This window comes from Petaurus breviceps, unplaced genomic scaffold, assembly GCF_028583685.1.
Source record: "Petaurus breviceps papuanus isolate PSGF00001 unplaced genomic scaffold, PetGlider_PUasm1.0 182, whole genome shotgun sequence".
Lineage (NCBI taxonomy): Eukaryota > Metazoa > Chordata > Mammalia > Diprotodontia > Petauridae > Petaurus > Petaurus breviceps.
This window is the reverse complement of record NW_027185786.1, coordinates 3,104,862-3,116,376: the sequence shown is the minus strand read 5'-3', so window position 1 is coordinate 3,116,376 and position 11,515 is coordinate 3,104,862. Positions and strand designations below refer to the sequence as shown.

The 11,515-nt window shown below is 41.6% G+C and overlaps 1 protein-coding gene across 3 annotated transcripts in view; it reads left to right on the top strand.

Annotated features, from left to right (window-relative positions):
• PRSS54 (serine protease 54) overlaps positions 1–11,515 on the top strand; it is a 55,476-nt gene that overhangs the window by 37,818 nt on the left and 6,143 nt on the right. For 2 of the 3 annotated variants that reach the window (XM_069087602.1, XM_069087603.1), the window contains 3 exons: positions 7,806–7,986; positions 9,711–9,966; positions 11,049–11,180. In XM_069087602.1, the coding sequence (XP_068943703.1) occupies positions 7,806–7,986; positions 9,711–9,966; positions 11,049–11,180 (569 nt within the window). The remainder of the gene's footprint in view (positions 1–7,805; positions 7,987–9,710; positions 9,967–11,048; positions 11,181–11,515) is intronic. The other variant, XM_069087604.1, reaches the window with a different exon arrangement.

The window sequence follows — 11,515 nt, the reverse complement described above, 5'->3', positions numbered from 1 at the left end:
GGAAGGAAGGAAGGAAGGAAGGAAGGAAGGAAGGAAGGAAGGAAGGATTTATCCTTTTCCCTTAATTTCTTTCCACTACTCTTCCCCCTCTCCCTTGTTTCCTCTTCTCTTCCTTCTCTCTCCTTTCCCTACTATTCCCATTCCTCTGTTTTCCTCTTTATATCCCCATTCCCTACTTCTCACTTTTCCCTAGGCTATCTTCTCCTATCTCCTCCAGTTCCCATCTTTTGCCTCTTTTCCTCTCCCACATACAGTCGTCCCTATTCCCTTTTCTTGCCCCTATCCTACTGTCCCCTCTCTCCTGATTTTTCTTCTGTTCTCCCCATTCCATTGCTTTCCTAACCTCTTTTCCCTTACCTGGTTATCACCCTACCAGACCTACTTCCCCTGCAGATTTCAAGTTGAGCTGTGGAGGAAGATACAAATTGTCCCTAAGGCACCATTTTGCCTCAGGCCAGCCCTAAAAATAATGCCTTGATTATCCATAACCGGTGAAACAATTCGTGCTCAAATTATGTTGTTGCTGTTGTTGTTTTAAACTTTGCCCTTAGGAATCAGAAGACACAAGCTTGACACTATGGGACCTGGGGCAATCACCCAGGTATTCTGTATCCCATTTCCTCAGCTGGAAAATGGAATTAATGAAACCTCCCTCCCTCCCTTCTAGAGATGCAAAATGAAATTCGATAACAGATAAGAAAACTCTTAAAGACAGGAAAAAAAATTCTATACAAATGCAAAGTATTATCACTGCTATTACCATAGTTTAAATTCTATTCTATTACATGGTTAAGGAATAAGATGCCTTGGTTAATAAAATATCATGACTAATAGACACTTATCACATATACTATACATAAGCGACAACTTTCCAAAGAATTCGACAATAAAATGTTTTAAAATGTTCCCTTGCTTCCATCACTCCCTACCTTGTCAAAGCAGCTAGGTGGATAGAACCCTGAGCCTGGAGGCAGCAAGACAAGAGTTCAAATCCATCATCAGATACTATCCATGTCACCCTGGGCAAGTCACTTAACTTTTATTTACCTCAGTTTCCTCAACTGTAAAATGGGGATAATAATAGCACCTACCATCTAGAGTTGTGAAGATTAAATGAAATAATATTTGCAAAATGCTTAGCACAGGCACTTAATAAAGTCTTGTTTCCCATCCTTCCTTAAGGGAAGGGCTTGTTTTGTTTTTGCCTTTGTCTCCCCAAATGTCTAGCTAACACAGTGGATTCTTAGTAAATGTTTTGTGAGTTCATTTAAATGCCATTCACTCTTAGATGATTCAGATGGCACTCCATTGAATTAGAGAGTCTTCCTTACATTATTTACAGTATCTAGCTCATAATCCAAAGGACAATGGAAAGATACATGGTAGGTATAGGCAGGCAGCAGCTTGTTACTAAGAAAAGATTTGCATACAAGAAGTGGAATAAAAGGTATTATGGAGAGTACATCTGACCAGAAAAGGATGTGGGCTAGTGAGAAAGGGAGTCAACAGATGGACAGCTTAAGCAGCATACCCAAGAAACTAAAAGAGGAAAATCTTCAGTGGGTTGCCTAGAACTTCTATTAGGGATTTATGGAAGGACATGGACAAGAATTACATAGTCTATAACGATGATGTGTGTCCACGGAAAGAGGGCTCCACACTACAGATCCTTCAAAGTGGACCACTGAATAACACAACATTTATAACATTATGACTATTATTATATGAGAGTTTTTGCATATGGATGATCTCTAAGGCCTCTCCCTCTTCTAAATCTATGTTTTTCTTTGGCCAAATTGTCTTCATAACCCATTGGAATTAATTTTAAGCCAAATACAGTCCCTAAAATTCTAGATATCTGAGTGATGCCCCATGGTAACTTTTTGACCTTGACGTCTTTTCAGAAAAACAAAAACAAAGTAGGACTTTTCAACGTCCTTTTGGATCTTTGTTTTAACTCTCCTCTTATATCTGGAATGAGGAAGGTAAGGCTCTTCTTTCTCTAGTAAATAGGCTAGATACCAATGTCAGGAGTCTCAAGATTCAGGGAATCAGAGCTTGGGGGATACCAAAACAGTTAGAAAGGAAAAGGAGAATGGGAAGGAAGCAAATCTATTTGTAGCAGAAGTAAGACAAGATAAACATGGAATCAGAAGACTAAAGAACAATAAAAGAGAATAAGTGGCATGTCATAAACGAAAGTCATGCCTAAAGATTGATCTTTTTTAATGTTAATGTTTAGCCTGCCATGTGCACCATAGAAACCCAATCAGTGCATAATATTGTAGCAGCTCATTTTCCTTTCACCTTCATGTCATTTTTGGATGTTACTCATATTATTTGAGAGATAACATGGAACAAACACTGGCAATTCAACTCCAGGGAGTTGGAGGACCCAAGTTCAAATATCAGTTCTGCCATTTTTTTCTAGTCATGTGACCTTGGACAAATTGCTTTATGTCTCAAAGTCTCAGGTTTTTCCCATGTAAAATAAGGGAATCTTCCAGCCTAGATCTTATGAACTGAAATTAGGTCTGGGGAATTTTCATGCTTGAAGTTTTTCCCCAAAAATTACTTTATGGAATTCCAAACCGGTAATGAAATGACAAGGTGAACTGTCCTTGCTTTCTACCCTATATTTCCAGCTTCTCCCTGAACTGTGAAAAGAAAACAGGTCTGTGTATTTGCGTTAGATGACATCTTAAACCAAGCAGGGCTCAAGAATCTTATTGCTCTTATCTGAAAATTCAACTAATATTTAACTTAAAGTCAAAGTCAAACTAAACCTAGACTATCCTAGGTGCCTGTAATTTGGAGTGATTCAGTGCTTCACCAGCCAGAGAATGCTGTTCCACACTGTAGAACTTGGAAGTTAAAGAGGAAAAAACACAGAAGCCTTGTTCATTAAATCCATGAATGATAATTATGCACTGTTCACAGGGCTCAAACATGCCACTATAATTCCTGGACCCTTTGCAGGGAGGGGAAAGACTCAGTGGAACATGGGATAGAGTGACAGCAATAGAGGAGATGATGAAATGGAAAAAAGGTGAAAGGAAGCGGTAAGGACCAACATATGGTGACCTGCAAACAGGGGACAAGATGATTGGGTCAGAAGGATTTGAGATAAATTGACTCCTCAAATACGACAGCTTCTATGTGAAATTCAGCTTATCCTAGGATAACCCAGTGCAGCTCTCTGTGATATGCCAAGACCATCGTGCTCATATACTGATACATAGGTGCTGTCCTTGGTGGTTCAGCCAAGGAGTGAGAGTATTAGATCATTCATTAAAAATGCATGAATACACAGCAAGTAAGAGCACCGGCTCCAGTGTTGAAAAGACCTGGAGATCAAATCCCAGGCTCAGACACTTAGCACCCACCCAGAAACACCTGGCCATGTAACCTTGAGCAAGTTACTTAACCCCAATTGCTTAGGGGCGGCCAGGTGGCTCAGCCAGTAAGAGCACCGGCTCCAGTGTCAGGATGACCTGGATCAAATCCGGGCTCAGATACTCAGCACCACACCCAGAAATAACTGGCCATGTAACCTTGAGCAAGTTAACCCTGATTGCTTTTAAAAAAATGCATGAATATGGGGCAGCTAGGTGGGGCATTGGATAGAGCACTAGTCTTGGAGTCAGGACCTGAGTCCAAATGCCTTTTTTCAATTACTACCCACTTGACTTTGACTGTCACATTACTTCTCTAGACCTTATCTAAAGCATGTACTAGCTAGTCCTTTCTATTTAAAGGTCCTTTCCATTTTTCAATCTGTGATTCTATGGTATGGACAACCATCAGTTACATGTAAAATAATATTAATAAGAGTGTACATATATATATATATATATATATATATATATATATATATATATTTAAACATTTGATTTTAAAACTTTGAATTCCAGATTCATTCCCTTCCTCCCTTGTCACCCACCCTTACTGGGAAGATAAGGAATTCAGTATAGGTTGTACATGAGAAGCTAATGCAAAACATTTCCATAGTGGATATATTGTAGAAGACTGACTATATTTCCCTCCCTCCTATCCCACCACCCACTTGTTCTATTCTCTACTTTGGTCTGGTCCCTATTCAAAAGTGGGTGCTTCCAACTTCCCTCCCCCCCGCAGCCTGCCCTCCCTTCCATCATCCCCCCTCTCATCCCCTTCCCCCCTATTCTCCTGTAGGGTGAGAAACCCTATTTAGTGTGTATGTCATTCCCTCCCTAAGCCAAATTCAATGAGAATAAGCTTGACCCATTCCCTTTTGCCTTTCTATTCTTCCCCTCCATTGTAACCATTTTCCCTTGCTTCTTCTATATGAGATAGTTTACCCCATTCTGTCTCTCCTCATCTCCTCTCATATTCCTCTCACCTCTTAATTTCACCTTTTAAATGTCATCCCTTCCTGTTAAATTGGTCTTGTGCCCTCTATCTATGTATACCTGTACATACATATATATACATATATGCACATATGTATTCATATGCCCATATACCCTCCTATATAGACATATGTGTGTATGTATATGTGTGTGTATATACACATTTCTATTCCATTCAACTATTCTCATACTGAGAAAAGTTTCATCAGTTATAATTATCATTTTTCCACGTAGGGATGTAAATAGTTCAACTTCGATAAGTTCCTTATGATTTCTTTTCCCTGTTTACCTTCTCATGCTTCTCTTGCTTCTTGTATCTGGATGTCAAATTTTCTATTCAACTCTGGATTTTTCATCAAGAATGCTTGAAAGTCCTCTGTTACACTGAATGACCATATTTCCCCCTGAAACATGATACTCAGTTTTGCTGGGTAGATGATTCTTGGTTTTAATCCCAGCTCCTTTGACCTCCAGAATATCATATTCGAAGCCCTTCAATCCCTCAGTGTAGAAGCTGCCAGATCCTATGTTATACTAATTGTGTTTCTACAATATTCAAATTGTTTCTTTCTGGCTGCTTGTAATATTTTTTCCTTGATCTGGGAATCCTGGAACCTGGCTATAATATTCCTAGGAGTTTTCTTTTGGAGATCTTTTTCAGGAGGTGATGGGTAGATTCTTTCAACCTCTATTTTGCCCTCTGGTTCTAAAACATCAGGGCAATTTTCCTTGAGAATTTCTTGAAGGATGATTTCTAGGTTCTTTTTTTTTATCTTGGCATTCAGGTAGTCCAATAATTTTTAAATTATCTCTTCTGGATCTATTTTCCAGGTCAGTGGTTTTCCCAATGAGATATTTCACATTGTCTTCTATTTTTTCATTTGTTTGGATCTGTTTAAGAGTATCTTGATTTCTCATAAAGTCACTAGCTTCCATTTGCTTCAATCTAATTCTGAAGGAATGATTCTCTTCAGTGAGCTTTTGAGATTCTTTTTCCATCTGGCAAATTCAGCTTTTTAAGGAATTCTTCTCCTCACTGGCTTTTTGAGCTCCTTTTGCCATTTGAGTTAGTCTATTTTTAAGGTGTCATTTTCTTCAGTCAGGTTGTTGACTCCCATAATTTTCTTGCATCATTCTCATTTCTCTTCCCAATTTTTCTTCTACTTCTCTTATTTGGTTTTCAAAATCCTTCTTAAGGTCCTCTATGGCCTGTAACTAGCTCATATTTTTCTCGGAAGCTTTTGGTGCAGGAGTTCTGACTTCATTGTCTTCTTCCTGTTCCATGCTTTGATCCTTTATGTTCCCAAAATAGGAGTGTAAAGTTGGGTTGCTCTGCTTGCTTTGCTTCCCTTGTTTGCTCATGTTGCCACTCAATTACTTGACTTTTGGGCTTTTTGCAACAGCAGGACTCTGCCACCAGACAGGGGAGTTTCATCCTAATTGCTGGGTTTTTCTCAGCTGCCAAAGGTATTAGTTGGGTGCCCTCTCTGAAACCTCCACATGCTCTGGCAAACTGGTCACACACTCTAGGACCTCCACCCTAGACCACAATCCAGATGCAAGCAGGTTAAAGCAAGACTGATTACCCCTCAGACTGATCGTTTGGTCCCCCTACAATCTGCATGCCAGGAGCTGAAGCTGCCACGTGGCTACAGCTGCACAGCTGCTGTGCCTCAGCTACTTCTTGCCCTGGGGGCAAAGGCCGACCACTCTCCCAAACTACTGGATCCCAAAGTCCACACTGCACTGACCTCTCACTTTGTCCTTAGCATCTATGGGTTGATAATTCTGGAAACCGCCACAGTTGCTGGTGATCTGAAGTCCCTCCAGCCGGTGGTTGGTCAGGCCCACACTGAGGCTAAAACCTCGGGCTCCTGAGGGGCTGGGCTTGTCTCCAGAGTGCTGTGCTGGCCACTTCCTGCTGGTCTGCCGGGCTATCCTCAGTGGGAAGTTAACTTCTTTGTGTCATTTTGTGAGGTCTGTAGCTCCAAAGTTTCTTCAGAGTCACCTTTTACATGAATTGGAGGAGGTGGGAGCCGGAGCGGCGGCAGAAGTCCTGTTTCTACTCCGCCATCTTGACTCCTCCCCCCCCCCCAGTATTATTTGTAGGGCAGAAATCTTCTCTCAGTATGTAAAGGGATTCACACATTTGGGTCTAGAGACTGATTAATTGTGAGAATGAATGGAATGGTCAGAGGGTGTTGGATGGGATGTGAGTACCATTGGCAATGTGCAGTAGAGAAGAGAATTCACTCTGAAATACTGGACCCAGAGGAGCATTATCAGACAAGCAGGGTTATGTATTAAGCACTATCCATGGCCTGAAGCACAATTGACTCAAGTCCCAAGGTGCATAAGAGAAATAGACATTCAAATATTACAAATGAAAAAAATAGTAATATTGAGCAGATATATCCAGTGGCTGCCATTACCATATTCATGATACTATGTTTAGAGGGACATTTGATGACTTCATAGATAACTGTGAGTGATTTAACACCAACAATTCTATCAATTCTATCATCATTCTGCTAGAACAAGCTTTACTTGCCATCAGCTGTGCTAGGAACATCCTCACAATAGCAACATCCCATCTGTGTGAGATAGATGCCCAGGAATGTCCTGAAGGCCTCATCTTCACTCCACAAGGGACAAGAGAAAGAAAGAAAACCCAAAGTCTACCAAATCTAAAAACCGGAAGGGTGGCTTCTCAGAGAAAAGCTTTTGTTTACATATTACAAAAGATATTTGTCCTTAAGGGAGACATTCTAGAAAATATGCATGATCCCTTTTATCTTGGGACCTCTCTCTTTGCCCCCCCCCACCATCCCTTTCTCTCCTTCCCTCCTACCTCCCTCATTTTTTCTTTCCCTCCCTCTCTTTTCTTCTCTCCCTCCTTTTCTCTCTCTTTCTCTCTCCCCTATTCTTTCCTCTCTCCTCTCATTCCTTTTCTTTCCCTTCTTCCTTTTTCCTCTTTCCATCTCTCTCCCCCTCCTTTTCCTCCCTCCTTTTCTCTTTTTCTCTCCCTCCTTAATTCTCTTCCTCCCTCCCTTTCTCTTCTTCCTTCCTTCCTTCCTCCTCCTTCTCCTCCTCTTCTTCTTCTTCCTCTTCTCCCTCTTTCTTTCTCTCTCTCCCCACCTCCACCCTGTCTTAAAGGAAACCTATGTATATACCAAATAATGCTTATCTTATTTTTATTTTTATTTTTTTGCTACCTGTGTAGTAACCCAAAAAGAAAAAAAAATTATTTGGAAATAATTTTTGTAAAACAAATTATACTCTGTCCTGGTCAATAAGAGTTTTAAGGCAGGAGCAGAGAGGAGAGTGAGAAAATATCAAGAGATAGGTCCAAGAAATCTTTGACTCTGCTGCAGTAAGAACTCATCTGAGAGCTTGACTTCCTTTTCCTTGCAGGTTGTTTGATCCAAAGTAGCTTCATTTCTGCTTTTCTCCCCAATGATGATAATGCTTTAGCCACTGTGGATATGTTCCCCTGGGTGGTGTCCTTGCAGGATTCACAGTACACCCATTTGACTTTTGGATGCATCCTAAATGAGTTCTGGATCCTAAGCATTGCTTCCTACTTTCAGAACAGGCCAGTACCAACTGTTTCCTTATTCCTATATCTTAGCTACTTCAGATAGGTACAAGGACCTGCAAAGGAGCAGGGAGGGGGGTAAGGGGTGGGGAAAGGCAAGGCAAGGCAAAGGGGAGTGCAGTGCTCAAAGAGCTGTTCTGGTACACCGCGCCCACCCTCTGTCTGGAGATCACGCTTCATCTCAGATCTCTGGTGACAGGAATTTGACAGGCTGAGCCCTTCTTACACCACATAGCATGCTGAGTTCTAAAAATTCACAGCCTCCAAAGGCTTGACTCAGCCAGGGCTGGTTGGGCTGTTTTATTTTTGTTTTGTTTTGAACCTGCCATGGGAAATCCAGTAACCAGGCCAATTAAAAAATGAAATTCTATCTGAATTCCAGAGAAATTTTTTAATGATGAAAAAGCACTGGCTGGTCCCCCAGAAAGACACTGCCTCCACCTTACCAATCAAGGTCCATTTTCCTTTGATGACATCATTATCACTTTTGATTAGTGAAAAATGGGAGAAACCAGGTTTCTGCTTGGAAGAACTGGGGAAGAGTGAGAGGGGCCCTAGCATCTGTGCAGATATTCTGTGTTTCCTTTGCCTCTCCCTACCTCCTCACCCACTGTCTCCTAGCCAACAGTGAGCTTAAGCTTTCTGAAAGGCTGGGTCCCCCCCACCCCAGACACCAAGCTGGGAGACTACTATCATTCTCTACAAAGTTGTTCATATGAAGTTCATTCATTCATTTGAAAAACCTTTATTAAGGTCCTACCTACCATGTTCCAAACATTTGACATCAAAGACATTAATGAAACAGTTCTTACCCTCAAAGGGCTTAAATTCTATCATGGGAGACATGTATGTAGATAAACACGAAATATATGCAAAACATAGTTAGGGAGAAGCAGTAACAACTGGAGAAATCAGAAAAGACTTCTTGTAGAAGGTAGAATCTGAGCTAAGCCTTGAGGGGAGCTGAGGATTTTAAGAAGCTAAGGGTAGGGCAACTAGGTGGTACAGGGCTATAGCACCAGACCTGGAGTCAGGAAGACCTGAGTTAAAATCGAGCCTCAGACACTTACTAGCTATGTGACCCTGGCCAAGTCACTTCTTTCTGTTGGCCTCAGTTTCCTCAACTGTATAATGAGCTGGAGAAGGAAATGACAAGCCTCTCCAGTATCTCTGTGAAGAAAATCCCAAATGGGATCATGGAGAGTCAGATACAATTGGACAAGGTGAAAAGAAGATCATTCCGGGAACAGGCAATGTCCCCTCTATTGCCAATGAGAGAATTTGTTTTTCTTGACTCAACCTCTATGTTAACAAGGGTTTGGTTGTCTTTTTATCTTTTCCTAATGGTCAGGGGAAGAAAAGAGGCAGATAGAAAGGAAGAGAAACAAAGGCCTGTTAATTCAAAAAATAATTCTAATTTTTTTTAAGCAATGTCATATCCAGGGAATGTAAAACAGGCCAGTCTTGGCTGGAACACAAAGTGCAGGAGGGGGTGTGGTGTGTAGTCAGTGATTAAAAGGGATTCCTGGGTTTGCCAACAAGAAACCTGCTCCATACAATGGTCCCTCCTCTGTCCCTTTGGCATCAAGGGTTTGTCCCCACAAAGCAAGGTGCAGTGGGGAGGGAGGGAAGAATTGGTGGCTTCCTTTCTTGCTGGCTATCAGTGGAGGAAAAACTGCACAGGTATTTTTGGTTCATGCCATGCCTTGTTGTCTCTCTAGGAAGAAGGTTTTGGCATTGGTCGGTATCACTGATATGAATGCCAGGAGAAGAACCCAGCCAGAATATCCCATCTCTGCCATTCTCAGGCATGAGGGTTTTAATTACATGACCATGGAGAATAACCTTGCTCTCCTGAAGACCTACACGGCCATAGAGTTCAATGACCAAGTTCAACCCATCTGCTTCCCTGGCAGGAAATTGGCCTCAGGAATCCTGGAGAACTGCTGGGTGTCAGGATGGATCCACACTGCTGCAGTTAATGCCTTTATTCTAATAAAGGAGGGTGTGTGCTGGAAATGGGCTTGGCTTGCATGATCTCAGTTATTCAGGCCACTCACAGCAAAAAGAAAAAGAAAAAAAGTTAGGTTAGAAACCTGGTAGGAGGTTCAGTGGATAGAGCACTGGGCCCGGAGTTAGGAAGATCTGAGTTCAAATCTGACCTCAGACACTTACTAGCTGTGTGACCCTGGGCAAGTCATTTTACCCGGTTTGTCTCAGTTTTCTCATCTCTCATATGAGCTGGAGAAGGAAATGGCAAACCATTCCATCTCCATCGAAAACCCCAAATCAAGTCACAAAGAGTCAGACAGGACTGAACAATAACAAGAAACACAAAAATCACAACAAAAAAGTTGGGGGCAGGGCGGGGCAAGTAGTCTCTTTTTAAAAGTCCTGTTTTTCCTTAGCTAGGTGGTTCAGTGGATAGAGTACTGGGCTTGGAGTCAGGAAACCTTGAGTTCAAATTTGGCCTCAGAGATTTGCTAGCTGTGTGACTCTGGGTAATTCATTTAACCTTTAGCTGCCTTGACTTCCTCACCTATAAAATGGGAATAACACTAATAAACATCTACCTCACAGGACTGTTGTGGGGATAAAATCAGTATTTTAGAAGTGTTTTGCCAACTTTAAAATGTTCTCTAAACGCTATTATTTTTGTTGTTGTTATCAGCTCATAAATACTCGGCCCATGTGTTTCCTTAAACACTGATCTCTTCCTGTCCTAAGTTGATTCCAGTAGTACTGAACATTGGTGCCAGCTGATAGGAAATGAAGAGTAAATATACCTTCATCTGACTGGCTCAAGGTGATGTCAGTATTCTGCTGCACAAGCTCTCACAACAGACCAGGTCTAGCACAGACGTGATGTCAAGGAAATCATGCTGGATTTAGAGGCAGGGGCCTTGGGTCCAAATTCTAACTACTCCTTGCTAGAATACAGTTTGAGAGTAGATTGAATTCCCCATTCCCTCATATCTTAGCACCTTTGTTCAGCTAGTCTCAGCAAAGAAGGAGGCATTTGTGCTAATGTATATTGAGCTTGCTTTTTCATGGTTCAGACTAGAGAGAAAATGGAGATGGGCGTCCTAAGGAAGCTCCCAGTGCAGGAAGTGTGGCCCTGTTCCTTAAAGAGACCCTGGGGAACGGCCTGCTACAGCTCCAAGGAAGAGGATGATGCCTTCCAATGCTTGGTAAGAATATCTAGTGATAGGCATGGGACATAAGACCACCGGAGGAGCTGTGGGCCACATTAAATCACTTGACACTTTATGTGGCTAAATTAAAATTACTGATGACTGATATCACTAACACAATTCACTGGAGAGTCTCCTCCTACGTGCAGGGAACTGGGTTGGGCCTTGGCAGACTTACTCCTGATCAAACACATAACATCATGAACTTATTTTTATCCAACTAAACCTCCTCTAAGCCTATTAAGTGTAGAATCATAAGATTTCATTTCTGTGGAGACCAAACTCCTTTTTAATGTAGATCTTTATCACCTATTAAGGTGGTTCAATGGCTA